Source organism: Pseudovirgaria hyperparasitica (assembly GCF_010093815.1).
Source record: "Pseudovirgaria hyperparasitica strain CBS 121739 unplaced genomic scaffold EJ05scaffold_12, whole genome shotgun sequence".
Classification (NCBI taxonomy): domain Eukaryota; kingdom Fungi; phylum Ascomycota; class Dothideomycetes; order Acrospermales; family Acrospermaceae; genus Pseudovirgaria; species Pseudovirgaria hyperparasitica.
In genome coordinates, this window is record NW_022985560.1 from 806,701 (window position 1) to 823,992 (window position 17,292).

Genomic DNA, 17,292 nt, shown 5'->3' on the forward strand with positions numbered 1-17,292 from the left:
TCTTTTTTCCGTAAACTACGAATTGTGCAATGTGCGTGAAGCTTGCGTGAGTTGTGGAGTGTGAAGGGTGAAGGGTGAAGCGTCAAGCAGAACGTGTGCTCCACTTGGTTGTTGTGTGTATTTTCTTCATTCTGTCTGTGTCTGTGTCTGTGTCCTGTGTGCCCTGTTGCAGGTGAGCAAGCTTCTGGCAGCTGTAACATGGGCATCAGCATCTTCCTAGGAATATGTGGAATTATTGGACGTAGAGGAGCATCACGTTCCGTAGCCTGTCCTGCTATTCCCCCTGTTCTGGCGCCTATAGGCACATACATAACTACTACCATTACTACTACTACTACTCCACGGCTGTTTGAGCAAATAGCAGTAGTATACATAGCAGACACTCTCTAGTCTGTCCCACGGCCCGCTGTGCCCCTGGTCTATCATGGATCATGGGCTGTGTGTCTGACATCCGTATCTGTACCTATCTGTAACCTAATTCCAGCTTTGTTCTGTATGTCTGCTGCTCCACTAATCATCCACTGCCACTTGTGCCGCTGCTATCCACACAACGCCTTTCATCTTGCCCCGTTTCGTGTCATTCGTTGCAAATCTTCTGCCTGCCAATCCTTCCCTTCCTCCCACATGGTCTGTTCGTCCTGTGCGCACCAATCGCACTTCAGCCCTGCATGATCTGATGCATGGGTCTTGCCTGATCTTACTCCTTCCGAGTCGTTCGTCACTTCGACCACCACCACCATCCTCCGCACTCGTTCTTTTCTATACACCTCAATCTCACTCTTCTCCGATCTCTGTTGTATGCATGAATTGCTGCTGTACCTAAAGTAGTGTCTCCGGAGCTTTTCGTCTCCAGCCTCTCACTCCGCTACGCTCTTTGTCACTCTTTGCTGCTTCTTTTTTTTTCTCCCTCCGTCCTCACTCGTTCATTTACCTATGCGCCCTCATTACTTCCGACTTTGTCTTTCTCCAGTTTCCCTCTGATTCCGATCCCAATCGCTCTTCGGATCATGGCAATTGCTATTTGTTAAGAGTTGCGTTATAATTCTCCTAGATACGACAAGATACCCTATTTCGCTATGAAGTCCCTTCGCTATATTCTCCTAATATTCACCTTCATCGTCCTTCTCACTCCTACATTTGCCTTGCGACCCCATTACAACGTGCGACAAGACGAAAACACCAACGACGAACATTCACAAACCGAAATTATATCCAGCAGTGCTCCTGAATCCACCAGAGACCCCAGTCCACCATCGTCAGCTCACGATCAACCCGCTACTGCGACCATACAGCCACCCGCAACAAGCACCAATGCTGACTCCAACGCTCCAACCGCGATCGGTCAGAACCCTGATCCCACGGCGACTTCCGAAATATGTAAGGATCCTCATTCTACATGATATCTGGCTTGAACTCGATCTGACTCTTGGCAGACGACAATGCTTCCGGGGAACTGCCCATCACACCTCGACTCTCTCCAGCTGTCGGTGTTGGTGGAGCCATCCTGCTGTTGACTGGTGGAGCTTATGGGTTTATTGGTGTTCGACATGAGATGTACGATCCCGCTTCCCATCTGTTTTCATGTCACTAAGCTCTTACAGGGTACAAATCTTCTTCTCCACTGCATATCTCGCAAGTCTGTCTGTCACGGTGAGCATTCATCCTTTACCAAGCAGTGATTGGACCTAATTCGCGCAGGTCCTGATCGAGTATGTTGTGAAGGAAGATGTCAGTGATGGTGTCCAGGGTGGTTATTTGGTGGCCATTACGAGCGCTGGATTGATCTTTGGCTGTCTGACCTTCATCTTTAAAGACATGGTGGAAGGCTTGTGCTGCTTACTTGGCGGCTTTTGCCTTGGCATGTGGTTCCTCACTCTGAAGTCCGGAGGCCTTGTTCAGTCAACAGGAGGTCGAGTTGGTCTGATTTGCGCCTTCACCGCAGTCGCATTCTCGCTCTCCTTCAGCCATTATACTCGTCTCTACGCCTCCATCGGCTGCATAGCGTTCTCTGGAGCTACCATCATTGTTCTTGGAATCGATTGTTTCAGTCGAGCAGGATATAAAGAATTCTGGATCTACCTGTGGAGTACGTTGACACTGTTCCACAGACAAACTGGTACTGACTCTGCACAGATTTGAACAACAGGGCCATCTTCCCACTAGAGACTCAGACATATCCGGTGACTCGTGGCATGACTGTGGAAATCGCCGCGATCATCATTCTGACCCTTTTTGCCGTCATCTCGCAGTTGAAGCTGTGGAAGATTGTGCGGGAGCGCAAGGACAAGAAGACTGCAGCTCAGGTCGAACGTCAGAAGCACCTAGATGCCTTAGACTCGGAAGCTAACCTTCGATATCAAAATCAAGTCGCGAGAGAACAAGAGGAGTGGGAAGCCACACACGGCGACAAAGAACATGGCAAAGCTGTCGCAGAGTCAAAGTCATCGATCAGCGATGTGCCTAAGCTGTCGATGAGCTGTGCGAGTCAGGAAACGTCTCGTCGTTCCTCACAAGCGACACCCCAGGAGTCCGTTGAGATGCTCAACATTGATAAGATGAACGATACGCGTTCTCCTTACTACGTTGCACCAGACACTGGTACAGTGACAGTCGCAATTGCCGAGGAGGACGAGATTCATGATATTGATCCCCAGGACAAGAGCTTTACGACACGACGAGACTCGGAATTACCTGGGTACTGCTCTTCTTTGAACGATGGAACCGACCGCAGGCAACAAGTGAAATCACCGGACTCTTTTGTGAGTGAGGTTGCTAAGTTGACCGGTAGCAGGAGGACATCTTTGCGAGCTTCTTCGTCGCTGCGCGTGTCCGTCCCTGCTCCAGCTGTCATGCCACTACCAATACCGATTTTCACCTCGAACCGACACACCAACTCGAATAGGGGTGATGATGATGACGATACAGCGAGCAAACGTGGTTCTAAACGATTCTCCGCTACCTCTAGTCTCAAGAGACTATCTCAGATCAGCAATCGCAGATCTCAAGATGTGTCCTCATCACAGGAAGACCTCATCATCCCGCATATCGAAGAGGATAGGAGGTCGTCGATTGCAGCAACGCTAGACGGTCTGGACATGGACGACTTTTCACTACCGCCAACCGCGCCTCCTTCTCGCCCAAACTCGTGGCTGAATATCCGAGACGAATTACCAAAGATCGATGTCTACGAACCGGATGGAAATCTCAGCCCGACTTCAGAAGGCCGTCCGAGAAGCTTCATGGACGTTGCGTCAGAAGTCGGCACAATTGAGTCGTCGAAGAATGCTTCATGCATTTCCATCGGCCAGCATGGTCTTCGTGGCTCATTAACTCCTAGTACCAATCCTAAACATGTAATGCATGGTGCGACTCGAGAAAGACGCCAGCTGGAAAGAGCAATACCAGAAGACAGTAAGTCCAATCTTGACGACTCAGCTCTGGGGAGCCCGAGTACGGAGAGGGTGTCTCGCGTTACCAGTATCACGGACCAACTACCCGACAAGCTATCAAAGACAGCCTTGATTTATCGTACCAACGAATGGATCAAACATGCTGCAGACGCTGATCAGGATGGTCTCGGCTCAGATAATCTTGAGCTTCAAGAGCCAGAGTCTCCAGGAACCCGGGTTGAGACCGGCTTCTCATTCGAAGCTGCTGCACCCGTGAATATTGAGGATCTCCAAAAGACGATGGCAGAAACTATCCCCGCTCAACCAGAGCCTGCGGCCCCAGTGTCGAGAAGACAATCCAGAGATATACCCACTCCTAGTATGAATGGCCGGGCCAGCGCACTGGAGAGACTGGAGCGTCCTGCCTCAAGGATTGCTCAGTCACCACCTAGTTTTCCTGCGGAAGAGACAACGCAAAGTAGTACCACGATCCCCCAACCAAACCTGATCAGACACGCGTCAGCTCCAAAATTGGGGGGTCGAGGGATGGGGTTCCGTACCTCGTCAACTCCAATTATTGACCAGATCGTACAAGAATCTCCTCTCGAGGATCCAGAAGCCAGGAGCAGGGATGTTGCGACGCCTCTACCGACTAATACGCTCATCAACCGACGTGAAAGCATGATGCGCAGTCGCATCACGTCCACGAACTTTAACAGTACATCACTTCCAAATCTTCTTACTGCCAGCGCCATACAACCTTCTGATTCAGCGTCTATCCGAAACATGGCGACGCCGAGTCCACTGGGTACAGACGAAGATGACATCCCGCTCGCTGAGCGCAAGCAAATGTTGCAGCAGCGTCGCTTCTCTGGTCCGCAGAGGAATACCTTGAATCCTACGCAATCTACTATGCAACTCATTCCGCCGCCTGTTACACAGGTCCATGCCATCTACGACTCACACCAGCCAAAACGGACATCCGGAGTTGACGCTGCAGAGCAAGCAAATCGAATGGCTCGCTGGCGCATGTCGCAACGCGAACTCCTTGCTCCGTCGCGGCAGTCAGGATTCGTGGATGAGAACCGAAGACAGCAGATGTTGGAGCATCAACGGCAGTCGCAAATGGCAAAACAGCAAGAAGAAGTAGCGGCTGTTAGTCGCGACATGTTCTTTGATGATATAATGCGCAGAGGAGATATGCAAGACTTGCACCGAGAAGCAATGCGAAAGATGCAGGCGAAGGCCAAGGGCGCGCATTGAAGGGTGTGATGGTATCGCAGTGTTACAAGAGGGCGCTGCCGCAAATGCAATGTCACGAAGGGAGGGAGGTATTGTAGGATTTTGGGCGCAGTGTTTCATACCGCGCAGGGATCGGTATTTACGAGGACGGACTGGGATAGAAAGACCGAAAGAGCTGGGATACAAACGGGGCAACTCGGATCGAGTTGATCATGATTTTGAGAGTATCTGCAGAGAGGATGGAAAATATGATATCCAGGGTTTCACGGCCGGGTGGTAAGATTCGTCAACGGCCTTTCATATATATGGGCAACTCGCAACGGGGTTGCACAAGAAAAATAACATCTGGCTAGACCAGACCTTACTTTTAAGCTACACACACAACAAACTATACCTCGATATCTGTATGTAGTGGCCATTAATTTAGTAATGATTAATCATCTCTTCTTCACCCATTCCAAATACCGCATCCAGTCAAGTTTTGTTTTTGGTCTTTGGTTTTGATCAAACAATTTTCGGTAATTAATTTTAGTTAGTACTTTGCAGCTTTGCCTCTCTCCCGCTCGAGCTAGAGACATGAACTATAGTTCTGGACAGGACGTGTGGAGACAAACCCATACTGTGTAGTGTGCACCGAAGGCAGCGGGAAAGGGGGTAATTAGTAGTAGACAGACTAGAAAGAAAATGCGAAAAGCAAACACGTTGGTGGGCGGGGTGGTCCTGACGACAGCCGGCGGCGGCCGCGGGAACCACCAGACGATGGGAAGGATGTCAAACTAAGCCACGTTTTTGCATTCTCTAGTGTCTGTTCCCAAGGGGGGTTTTTTTCTTGGTTGGTGTTGTTTTTGGTGGTAGTCGTCGTCGGGTGGGCTTGGGCTTGGGCTTGGGCTGCTACTACTATTACTACTGCTGCTTCTGCTGCAATGGATCCCACCCGCCGGGAGGGGAGGAGAGATGAGGGGAGGGACCTACGGTACATCAGGAAGTTAGTTGGTATGGATAGTCTATCCGTCGGGTAGCAATGGGATTACTGTAATGGGGAGGGGATCGTCGGGGTTTGGTCAGGTACGTACCGACCGGTATGTATTGTGGGATGGATGGACGGGATGGTAGGGGATGGGATGGGATGGGAATTAATAAGGTGGGTAGGTAAGGTGATTAGGGGCGTGGAAGAGAGGGGAAGGGGATGAATGGCGAGGGGTATTTGGCGGTTGTGTATGTATGTATGTGTTTCTTGATTTGGTTTTGCTATCTGTTTAGGAGTAGGACTGTGTGATGGAATGAGTACTCTGTTTCATTCGTTTGTGTGTTTTGTTTTTGTTCAGAGGTGGGTGTTGTTGTTGTTGTATCACGACGAAAAGAAGTATGCGATTGGTTATTATGTAGAGGATGGGTGCATACCGAGGTAGGTTCTTACCTGGCTGGTAGTCCCTGCCTAGAATGGACCCGGTTTTTTTTGTTTGTTTGTTGTATTGGTTATTTTCTAGGGGACGGCAATGGCGGCATCTCTGGAAGCAGTCAGGCAGAGAGGCACTGAGAGCGAGAGATACGAGCTGGAAGTATGGATGTCACTGATGCTTGAAAACTGAGAACTGACATCATGCGCCTCATCTCTCTCGCTCCTTGCCCTCGTGGCGTAACTTTGAGAACGTGTGCGCCCGATGCTCTGTGTGCACTGGGATCCTGGTCTTTTTATCTGTGTCCTCGATTGTGGTATGTAGTAGTGGCAGTGGCATGATTTTTTCCTGACTCGTGCTTGTTTCTTGCATTACTCATGGGTGGTGGAGGTGGTGTGGTGATCATGAAGATGATGAAATTTAGTGATGATGCGAGGAATGTTGTAGGGCCCGCTGTCAGGGGAAAGTCTATCCAGCGAGGTGCGTCTTCTATTTTGGGGGACGGAGGGGATGCCGATGAGAAGAAGAGGGGAATTGATGGGGGGTCTGGGCGGTGGTTTGGGTTCTAACTTAGCCTGGGGAGGAGTCAACGATGTGTGGTGCTATTGTACTTAGTATGCTTTCGTGCCTGAACTAATTTAGAAGCTGTTGAACCTCATCCTGCTCCATGGACTTGAACGTGCTGTTCGTGTCGACGTCAGGCTGGAAGTTTCTTTGCGTGGCCTTGAACTTTTAGCTTTTTGCCTTTACGAGGGCAGTGCAGGGCAGATTTGTAGGAACAAACAGCTGGGAATGGACTGATGGATGGACAGCACCGGGCATCATCCATGATACATTGGGGCCAATGCTGGCGTTTGGTGTGTGGCATCTCGTGTCTGAGTGTGGCCCGCACGCGGGGAGGAGACAAGGACTCGCCTGGATAAGTCTGCCGTTCGACGCAGTCAAGGCTGTCTGTGTGGTTGTTGGATCTTGATTCTTTAGCCCCAGATGATCGATCCAGACTTCCACCACCAGAGCAAAAGCCTGTCTGTCCAAGCAATGAGATGAGATGGTGCGCGTCTGTGTCGGGACGGGCCAAAGTGAATATATCTGGACGGGTATCATGCGGCGCGTCTGTATACTTTTATCCACTAAAATAAATGCTTTTGCTGCTATAGGTACCGTGGTCTGCATTGCTGCTGAGCCGCATTATTGCCTTTTCTTTATTACCTTGACTCCATCCTCCTCCTCCACACACACACACACGGGCACGCTTTGACTGCTCCCCTCTGTTCATTTATGCAAAACGCCCTTACTTGGTTCTTCGTTCTAGTTGCTTGACAAAACATTCTCTGTTGCTTCTCAATTCTGTACTGTATACATTGTTCTTGTTCTTTCATGGTGTTTGCCGACGCACGAGTTCATTGTGCGTGAGCGTTCCGGTGCCCCCAATGCTGGCTCTCGCTCCTCAATCGCACCCAATCCGGCTTAGCCTCTTCGGTACCTGCTTAGCTCGCAACCTCACTGCCCCCATCACGGCCTCTCCTTTGTCAGACTCGGACTCATCACCACCTCCCCAGGCGCCGCGTATCCATAGTCTCTGGTGCTCTAGCTCGGCTTCCTCGACGTCGCAACAACGGCCTCCCAGTCGCATACGCCTAGATCACCGCTATCACCGCCCGAGGTTGCGTGCACTCCACCCAGCGACGACCTCCCGTTTACTGCTCGATGGTCCCTGACGAACCGTATCTTTAATCGAGGCTGGAACAATCCTGCGAATACCCTTCCACGACAATCTCCTGCAAGACTCTGGAACCCGGTCAACTTCTCGCCTCGCGGTCCTCCTCCGCTGCCGAACCTTCCCATCTCCTATCCGCAGATCGCTGCAAGTTTACCTTCTCGAGCAGAGCCTGGCGACGTTTCCCCCCTGCTAACTTTTCCGGAGCAAAAGAACAATCGTCTGAGCCTCACACATCCCTCGAGTCTGAACGTCGAGTCGTCCTCGGCAGGTCTAGAAAGCTTGACTGGGAGAACCAGCATTGGCCTTCCGCGAAATAGTCACAGCGCATACCGTTCACCGCTAATAGACGAGCAAAAAGTTCAGATGGAGCAACTAGCTGCTGCCGCGGGTATCAAGGGTGCTTCGACCCCCGAGCCACCTACAAATGCGCGCCATGGGTCAGATCTGGAAACAGGCGAGCCGAGGTCGCTGAATCGCATGTCCATAAAGGCCAGTCTGCCGCTCGAGAGGAGAAACTCGTTCACATCGGCTCTGGGCCCTTTGGACGGAACTCAGGAGGGTGAGGAGGCCAATCAGGCAGACGATGACGAAGAATACGCATGGGGTCCTTCGCATCCGTGCTTCCCACACACGAATCCACACGTACCTCTGGATTCGCCGCTACATGCCTCGACGCGAATCATACGAGTCAAACGAGACTGGATGGTAGCGGGCGACTTGGCACCGACGTTTGCTAATCTGTATCCTGAAGTGCTAGACCCGTTGGTGCCGGAGGCGACATTCCGGAACGTGGTCAAGAACATCAACAAAGAGCTCCTGGCAGCTTTCGATCCACTGAGTGGGCGTGCGTGGATAGACAGCATTCTGGGCGTTGCAACACTGTGGCTCTGGGACGACCTAGGGTTTTCCGGGGTCAAGTCAAAATTGAGGAAGTTGGAGCAGTGGATTGAGGATTGGAACCACAAGGTTGGCGAGCCAGAGGGCGTGCGGATCATTGAATTGCGCAGAACGGGTTATCTCACCGTACGTTGCTGCGTCGCGCAAGACCCATTACAATACCCCATGCTAACGTTCTTCGCAGCTCGACTTTCAGATCCCAGACCCGCAAATCGGCATCGATGCACAGAACAGCTCGAGTCGAGCCGATCTCCCTTATCCACCTCCGCCGGCCAGTATCCCTGCTTCAGGCCATGGCTCCGGGCCTGATTACAGCCCGTACCAAAATCTCTCAGCCCATCAATTCTCGCAAATGCCACAAACCGCGGTGGCGTGATTAACTACCAGTAATGAGGGGGAGCGAGAAGTCTATAATGGTCATCATTACCAAGACATCGGCTTCTGAGCCGATTATTATTAGGAGGCGTTCGACAGGGTTCATATCCGCTGTACAAGGTATATCTCATGCTATGTTGCTATGTGTTCTTTCTCTCTCTCTTTTGCATAGCGTGTGCGTGCTGTTTTTGATTTCTTCTTGTAAATCAACAGCGCAATCGTGGGTTTGTCAATCGTTTATTGTTGCTTCTATACCCTTGTTGTATTGTTCGCCGGATTTTAAAATGGGCATCATAATGGTGATGGTCGCTGCAAAGCAGACTCGATTGGTTGCCCACTGAGGTGTGGGTAGGGGGAATATACGGACGAGCAGTTCTACGTAGATCTATCACTCGCTGAGCTCGCGCTCTATATGTCTTATAGTTCTAATAAATCTTGCTAAAAGCTATGACTACATTTTGTGTGAACGGAGACCAGATATTAAGCGTACCTATTTCGTTTGTCGTGGATGTCCGAATGTTTCCGCTACGGATGCGCTGACTAACCAGATCTTGGCGTCGTAGGTAGGCTGCGCGCGGCGACTCGACAATCGAACTTGGACATCCGTCATCAGGCCAGACATAAATCCCATCCCTGCCAAAGTTCAATCAGCAATCCACTCAGACTCAGTATCTACTTTGCAGTACAAACTTTCTCACTACAAAGCTCCTCAGTCTGCTCGACCGGAACCGCGCAATCCAAGCCTACGTCAGGCTCCCGTCCCTACACCAACCGCCCCCATAATGAAGCCCGTCGTATCTGCGCTGAACGCATGGACATGGTATGTGGATTCAAAAGACGAGAGCTGCGAACTAGTTCCTGACATCTGGCAGCGTCGTCGTATCGGTCTTTGCTATCATAATCCTTTCTATCATCGGTTCTCTGTTTAAAGTACGCAAGCCCCGTTTACTCCATGCAACAGAAGAGCAACAAAGGACCAGGTCCCTGGCTGAGATAGGGGATAGATACTGAAGACTATGGCTGACACTATTGACAGGCAAATCACCACTCGATGATGGGTTCAACAGACGATCCTAAGGATGGAGCGGCGGTTGCGGGAGCGGTCTTCGGCGCTGTGGCGGTATACGGGGTATGTCTTCTTTGCCGGAAACCTCCTCTCACCATACCTCACAGCCTATTTGATATCACATTTCAGCACCAGCTAACGTTGTAATATGCAGGCCTTTCTCATCTTTTGCGCCAGCCAAGGCCTACTACACATCCGCGAAAGCCGCCGGGGCGCCATATCGCTATAAAGTAATGGACACATTCAAAGCTGTATCGAGTTTACCGTTTTTCCTTTCCAAGACTACTCTCCTCAGGAGTACTAATTGCATTTGGACTCCGCAAAACAAGGATGTGTGGATTGCTGGTGCAGGGCGTTTTTCGGAATTTATGTAAGCCTCGGCATACTGGGCTAGGTACTGAGAATCTGCTGGGTTTTATATATTTTTTGTAGGTCCGCGCTTAGCGGAAGGATGGTATAGAAATACATGGCTCTTGAGGAGCGTTTGTTGAAGGACTAGCTTGACCTGATGTGATGTTATAGTGTTTGGGTGCCAAGCTGTGACTTAGCTTTAGAACAGCTCGACAAAGACATCTCTCATGCAGCATAAGCGTTCAGTACTAGAAATCGTTCCAAAGACACCATATAGTCTCTTTACTAGACTAATTTTGTGTGGCAATAACGTTCCTCGCTCAAACTTATACGGTCACTATAGGCGGCCGGTGTTCAAGCTACCTCTGCCATCTACCACCCCACCCTCTACTACCTGCCATCCGTCTACAGCCACCTTGGGACCACATCCATGAGCTTCCGGGGTCGAAACAACCTTCTTCATGAGTTGAAGCACCCTCGTTAGAATCCTTTCTTCACCTATCACTTCCGTCACCATGGCCGAACTCTCTGCGATAAAGCTCAATGCAGAGTCACAGATCCTCCTCGTAAGCTCCCCGTCGACATCACCACACGCACACGCTCCGCTCTAACATGACATACAGGAACGACCTCTCCTCGGCGTGCCATACGAGCTCTCGCGCAAGAAGTTTGCCACCGCCCGTCGCGAAGTCGACCGCGAGCAGTCCTTCCTCACAAAAACCCTGTCCTCCGCCTCCACCACCTCCGACCCAGTCTCCGCCCTCGACACCCTGATCTCGCGCATGGCAAACCTCAAGCGCAAGCTCGAGGTCCTACAAGCCGAGGAAACAGAACTACAGGAGCAGAGCAAGGCGCGCATCGAACATCTGCGCGCGCTGGAGCGCATCCCGACGGTCATGGACGTCAAGTATGATGAGTGGAGCAGGACGCGGCTGAACAGGCTGCTGGTGGACTATATGCTGCGGAGCGGGTATGTTGAGAGTGCGCGGCAGCTCGCGGCCGAGAAGGGGATTGAGAAGCTGGTGGATGTGGGCAGTATGGTGGAGTGTTTGCGGATCGAGAAGAGCTTGAAGGAGGGCAGAACGGCGGAGGCGTTGGCGTGGTGTGCGGAGCATGGCAAGGATTTGAAAAAGCTGAATGTGAGTTGTGCATAGGATAGGGGGGTTTCCAGGAGGCAGGGACTGACAGGGGGAGCAGATTCATCTTGTGTTTGAGCTGCGGTTGTCGCAGTATATCATGCTTGTGCGGGAGGGCAAGCTGAATGAGGCCTTGATGCATGCAAAGAAGCATTTCTATACCCCGCCGAATGAGAAGTATAGGGCTGTGGTTATGAAGGCTGCGGCGATGCTGGTGCTTCGTCAGGATGTACAGGTCGAGCCTTATTTGGTAAGTCGTCTGGTTTTTTCGAAAAATGTATTTGCTCATGCTAACGATTCTAAGACCTGGTACTCTCCGGAACGTAATCACGATATCGCCGCCATGTTTGTGGAGACGCATCACACAATCTTCGGCCTCCCGAAACGCCCCCTTCTTCATATCGCCCTGTCTGCTGGTCTCTCCGCCCTCAAGACACCAGCCTGTCATTCAAAACATACGAGCTCGTCAGGTAACGCTTCCAGCGCAGCCTCGACTCTATGTCCTATATGCTCAAAGGAGCTGCACGAGTTGGCTCGAAACGTTCCCTATGCACATCACACGAAGAGCCATGTCGACCCCGATCCAGTCGTTCTGCCACATGGGCGTATATACGGAAGAGAGTTCCTCCGGCAAGCAAACGAGAAACTGGGTACAGAGAAGGGCATGGTTCGAGATCCGACAGAACTCGACAAGCTGTGTCGTGAGGAAGATGTCAAGAAGGTATTTATATCATAATACACAGGGGAAGAGAGAGAGTTAGGTCAGTCTGGATTTGATAGCGTGGCGTTGGAGGGTTCGGTTTTGCCATTATATGAATGGCGGGTATATCGTTATGTACAAGCAGCAACAGTCATACTGTGTGTGGGTGGCGTTGTATACAGTCCTCCTCTGTCAGATACTACTCATCATCATCACTACTCTCTCCGCCCGCTTTCCTCTTCCGCTTTTTGCCTTGGCCGGGCGGTACCATTGCGCCGCCGAGCAGCTTCATGATGCCCTCTTCCCCAGTCCCCGTCCAGCCAGGAAGCCCAAAACAATACGTTCTCGCTGCACGGTCATTGCCCGACCACGCCCCAGGCTTTCTCCTCTCCTGCACACCATCCCCCACCACATCACCTCTCTCCCCATCTCCCTCTTCCCCGCCCTTACTCGCCCCCTCCCCATCCCTCCCCACCAAATCCCCCACCGTCCTAACATGCCCATACCCCCGCCAACACCCCCAATCAAACGCCCAACTCCCCAGCACCCGCCACCCCTCACTCCGCGCCAAATCCCGCACATTCCACAGCGTATACGGCTCCCGCTCAAACAGCGTCACAAGTACACTCCCCCGCTCCCCATGCACCAACCCCTTCACCCCGCGGAAAAACCCACTCAGCAACGCCTGATTCGCACGCACCTGCCGGTTCACATCCGTCGACAGCCCGCCCGTATGCGGGAAGTTGAACACGACGTAGTCGTACCCCGTGCCGCGCCGCGTCGTGCCGTCGGTACATACGATCTCGCGGTTCTGTACGTGGGATTTTAGAGCGCTGTTGGTGGTGCAAGTGTGCAGTTTCGTGGCGTCGATGGAAAAGAGCACGCGGCTGCCTTCGGCGGTGATGTAGGCGGTGTTTGCGCCTGCGGTGGCGTATTTCTGGAGGGTGGTGGCGCGGCTGTCGTAGCTTGTTGCTGTGAGGTCGGCGCAGCCGTGCTGGGAGATGAGGGTGTGGGAGAAGGAGAAGTCGCCTTCGCCGAGGAGGAGGATGGCGTCGTGTGGGGAGAAGGGGATTGTTGGGGGGGAGGAGGAGGAGGAGGAGGAGGAGGAGGTGTTGGTGGTGGTGGTCTTGGAGGATGCTGGGTTTGAGGGTTGCTGGGGTTTGCGCTTGGGTTTGGACGGTGGATGAGGTGGTTTACTGATGGAGTATTTGGGTTTGTTGTGGGTGGTCTTGGAGGGTGGGAGGGATCGTCGGCGAGGTTTCGTTTTCGTGTGCGCCATTTTTTGGGTGGGATTCTGGACGACGATGGTGGTGGTGGTGGTGGTTAATTATGGGGATGTGAAATGTTCGGAATGCGACTCGGCCGGGGTTTAGTTTAGATAGCTCCGATGAGGCGGGCTATGACAGAACAGGGTAAATAGATATGATATATGTCGTACATGTACTAATCCTGGGTTGACATACTTTGCTAGTGAGCTTAATCATGGTGATTATGCCTTTCGTGGCTGAGAAGTGCTTTCTCTTATTAGCGGATTATTATGCTAGTCGTATTGCGTATAACTTGGGTACGCTCTCGCAACTAATATTGTAGACCTTCTTCCTCATTCATTAGGCTTCTATCTCACGATATCTATACATATGCGTCGCATGTATCCTTGACATCCCAGTTCAGTTGCTTCCATGATAGGCCAAGTACAGCTATAACCCGTGATGCTATGTCTAAAGATGATACCCAGATGACCACCACTTCCCACTGTTGTAGTAGTACAGCCATTCACTCGGTGGGCCCCATGTAAACAGACCGTCTCCCTCCACACCAAGTCCTAGCCCTCGCAGAGGGCTTATCGGACATGGTTCAAATAGCCAAATCCCTGCCCTTGCAAAGTCATCGGCAAGGAGACTGGAAGTCGAATGCAGCCAGGTGTACACCCAAATAAATCTAAAAACCTGGGCAGCTCTTTTCGGTGTGCGTTGTGAAAGCCCTGTCTTTCTCACCAGACTGATACCGAAGCGCTCAAGCATCAGTCCAAGTGGTTGAAGCAGAAAATAGAGAAAGGATCCAGTCAAGGGGCTTGTATTACCCACTATCGTGTTGCCAGCAGAAGTGTAGCTACCCATGCCGTGCATCAAACCAGATAGACAAAATGCCGTAAAGAGGCGGATGAGCAGCGCAGATGTCGATTTTTTGTCCACACCAAAGACCCTGATGATAGGTTTGGATGGTGCTTCAAAGGCAAAACGAAAGGTCTGGTGCCAGAAGCTGCCCCAAAATCCAAAAAGCCCACGATCGTATATGTTACTGAATGATCCCCACGTGTCTGGATACACCCATGGCTCCGCGTGTGCTCCAATCCATTTCGGGCCGAGAAGTCCGCTGAAGAACAGTGGCGAGAGGCTAAATATTGTTTCAATGGCGACCCATACTCCGACCATCGTAAAAATCAGACGCGATGACTTTACGATGAATGGGGTTTCAGCTACGATGGTGGGGTAGTATGATGGCGGAGCAGCATCGGTGTAGCCCCAAAAGTACGGATCCTTCATGAGTACGACCTTGAGAAAGTCGAGCTTCATATAGCCTAGCAGAAGTAGTCGAAGATTCTTTTGGAGGAGCTCTTTTCGGGTGCTGTAGCCCTGTGTGCCGTCTGCACCAAGTTTAGAGTCTCCGATTTTAGTCTGCTGTTCCTTAGTATAGTACTGCAGTTCATCTTGGACAGCTTGGGGTGGTGGCGGCGGCCCGGGTACGTGGAAATTCCAAGCAATGGCGCGAAAGTTCGCGAGAAGATCAGTGACCCATAGAAGACGTTTGCTGAAAGACTCCTCGGGGTAGTGTTGCCATTTGTAATAGTACATGCCTGTGTCTGGACAATATGAATCCTTGTAGGGCTGTGTAGTCTCGTGCACAATGGCATCATGCAGATTCTGGTATGATGATGCACGTCTTCGCCCATTTTTACTCCTATCCACCATGGTCTCTTTCGCTGGGCGCCTCCTTCCGCCCCACTCAACTCTCTTGAACTCAGTCTGTGGGTCGTAGACGAGCATCATGACGCCAAACCAAAGTAGAGTCCACGTAGATACAAGTCCAACAGCAAAAGCTGTGGCTACTTTCTTATTTCGATAGTGTATATTGACATACACCAGGTATGAAAGCACTATGGTATATATAGCATATCGCGATCGGCGTACCCATGAAAACCTACGATGGGGAAGCAAGAAATACGCATATGCTAAGAGGACTGGAAGCAGCGTGAGGAGTAGAGTGAACGGAGCATATTTTCCTTCTGCGACATCAACGTCAAATTGATGCTCATAGTAGGCTTGCAACTCGCGATGAGTCGAAAACCGAGGCGTCATATCGAGTCTCGTCGCACGCAGTCTGTGATAGTGTCAAGAGAGGATGTTAATTGCTGAGACTGGTGAGTATAGCATAGTGGTGAACGGCGATGGGTCTGTTGAGATGAGGTTGCAGATCCGCTGAGATCGATGGACAAGTGATGCCACCACTTCCCACTAAGCTCTCATCTAGTTAGCCGGGTGATTGGTCCACTCACCACGCCACCGCTGCCATCCGTATGCATACGAGGCCTTTCGAGTGACTCGCTTCACCTCGTACACTGCAATCTTTCTCAAAGACTTTTTTAGTCTTGATTGTAATCTGTGCGGGAATTGTTTCGGCTCACCAGTGCAACTTCGACAGAAAACGGCCGGGTTTGATGTTCCAAATATGATACCCAGCTCAGTCACCATCCTGCATCTCAACCTCCTCGCCACCATCTCTTCCTGCATCATCTGCTTCTACGTCTTCTGGTGCAACAGGAAAACTCAGATGCTTCCAATCTTCGATCTCCTCAATGATCGATCTGAGTCTGTCCCTGATACTATCCACCGCATAGCTGCCAAGTAGTAGTCGCAGAGGTGGATAGCTGCAATGTCCCAGTTGCCATACGAGCTCTGCACTCTTTACTGCTGACGTTGGCTGCCGGTCATTTAACCATTGAACCAGTCTCTTTGCATGTCCGGCCGGCGCCGTCCGATCGTTGTAAGGGGCACTCGCAGGTTTAATGAGAAACTGGCCATACCGTTTAAAGGGGGCACCGTCTCCGGGTGTATCATCAAGTCTGACATGCCCAGGCTCAACAAGCGTAGCTTTAATATTAAAGGCATCTACCTCGTACAAAATGCTCTCGATCAAGCCTTCAACGGCGTATTTGGTTGCGCAGTATGGTCCGAGACCAGGAACGCCAAGGGCGCCAGCTGTACTGGAGAATATCAAGTATCGACCGTGAAGCTGGGTACGGAAAATGGGGAGTGAGCATTGAAGAATGTGTAGCACACCGAGAAAATTGGTCTCGAATTGGTTCCGTAGGTCGTACTCAGATTGGTCCTCGGTAGGAGCTATTACGCCTGTGCAAGGTGAGTCGTAGTCATAGCAGGAATGGAGTCAATGACTACCGTAACCAGTACAGCTGTCATCATTAACGTCAACCTCTTAATTTTACGCCGAGTTAAACGTACTTTGCAATTATGCCCACGCTACCCCAACGTTTGACACACTGATCGATAACGCGCGAGACACTACTCCTTACTCGGACGTCGCAGAGGATAGGCTGACAATTCTCGGTTTCTAGATGTGACATCTGCTCAATCTTGTTCTCTTCCGTCCATCCCACCGCGGTGACTCTGTCGCCATGTCTGAGAGCAGCTCGAACGAGCGAATGGCCTAAGTGGCCCGTGGCACCAAATATCTGGACAATCCATCAGTATTATTCTCCTAGGTCTTGATTGAGAACGTCGTGCATCAGATGCAGGGAGGTGCAATGTGGGGTTGCGTACTATCCATACTGTTTGCTTTGGCGGATTCGATTCGCTCGGAGGGTCACATGTCGCTGGTAGCTGGAGCTTTGGGGCTTTGGAAGGTGTGGCAGGCGACAAGTTGCCGTTCAATAAATCATCCATGAGGATCAGAGACACTTGCCCTAAAGGTTGAAGCGTGAGGCATGGAGTTATCAATCAAGTT

At 51.3% G+C, this 17,292-nt stretch overlaps 7 protein-coding genes across 7 annotated transcripts; 4 read left to right on the plus strand and 3 right to left on the minus strand.

Moving 5' to 3' along the window:
* The first annotated feature begins 584 nt into the window (after positions 1–584).
* On the plus strand, positions 585–5,078 carry EJ05DRAFT_478107 (uncharacterized protein). The gene is made up of 5 exons (XM_033744386.1): positions 585–1,377; positions 1,434–1,554; positions 1,602–1,650; positions 1,699–2,086; positions 2,134–5,078. The coding sequence occupies exons 1-5, from the start codon at positions 1,077–1,079 to the stop codon at positions 4,650–4,652; spliced, it is 3,378 nt and encodes a 1,125-aa protein (XP_033598515.1). The 5' UTR covers positions 585–1,076; the 3' UTR covers positions 4,653–5,078.
* Positions 5,079–5,858: 780 nt separating this feature from the next.
* On the plus strand, positions 5,859–9,469 carry EJ05DRAFT_512628 (uncharacterized protein). Its single transcript, XM_033748352.1, has 3 exons — positions 5,859–6,190; positions 7,620–8,771; positions 8,830–9,469. The coding sequence occupies exons 1-3, from the start codon at positions 6,128–6,130 to the stop codon at positions 9,019–9,021; spliced, it is 1,407 nt and encodes a 468-aa protein (XP_033598516.1). The 5' UTR covers positions 5,859–6,127; the 3' UTR covers positions 9,022–9,469.
* A 333-nt stretch (positions 9,470–9,802) lies between these two features.
* On the plus strand, positions 9,803–10,315 carry EJ05DRAFT_502532 (uncharacterized protein; the record flags this gene model as incomplete). The annotated part of the gene is made up of 4 exons (XM_033747274.1): positions 9,803–9,840; positions 9,893–9,950; positions 10,057–10,149; positions 10,241–10,315. 4 exons carry the CDS (start codon positions 9,803–9,805, stop codon positions 10,313–10,315), a joined length of 264 nt encoding a protein of 87 aa, XP_033598517.1.
* Positions 10,316–10,648: 333 nt separating this feature from the next.
* On the plus strand, positions 10,649–12,523 carry EJ05DRAFT_512630 (uncharacterized protein). The gene is made up of 4 exons (XM_033748353.1): positions 10,649–11,003; positions 11,061–11,576; positions 11,635–11,823; positions 11,878–12,523. The coding sequence occupies exons 1-4, from the start codon at positions 10,953–10,955 to the stop codon at positions 12,307–12,309; spliced, it is 1,188 nt and encodes a 395-aa protein (XP_033598518.1). The 5' UTR covers positions 10,649–10,952; the 3' UTR covers positions 12,310–12,523.
* EJ05DRAFT_518667 (uncharacterized protein) lies at positions 12,204–13,603 on the minus strand. Its single transcript, XM_033748703.1, has one exon. The coding sequence runs from the start codon at positions 13,550–13,552 to the stop codon at positions 12,473–12,475; it is 1,080 nt and encodes a 359-aa protein (XP_033598519.1). The 5' UTR covers positions 13,553–13,603; the 3' UTR covers positions 12,204–12,472.
* Positions 13,604–13,861: 258 nt separating this feature from the next.
* EJ05DRAFT_512632 (uncharacterized protein) lies at positions 13,862–15,629 on the minus strand (the record flags this gene model as incomplete). Its single annotated transcript, XM_033748354.1, has 2 exons — positions 13,862–15,427; positions 15,476–15,629. 2 exons carry the CDS (start codon positions 15,627–15,629, stop codon positions 13,992–13,994), a joined length of 1,590 nt encoding a protein of 529 aa, XP_033598520.1. The 3' UTR covers positions 13,862–13,991.
* Positions 15,630–16,017: 388 nt separating this feature from the next.
* EJ05DRAFT_88809 (NAD(P)-binding protein) lies at positions 16,018–17,132 on the minus strand. The gene is made up of 4 exons (XM_033750039.1): positions 16,791–17,132; positions 16,728–16,741; positions 16,355–16,679; positions 16,018–16,251 (listed from the first exon to the last, which is right to left on the minus strand). Exons 1-4 carry the CDS (start codon positions 16,910–16,912, stop codon positions 16,236–16,238), a joined length of 477 nt encoding a protein of 158 aa, XP_033598521.1. The 5' UTR covers positions 16,913–17,132; the 3' UTR covers positions 16,018–16,235.
* Positions 17,133–17,292: the final 160 nt, after the last annotated feature.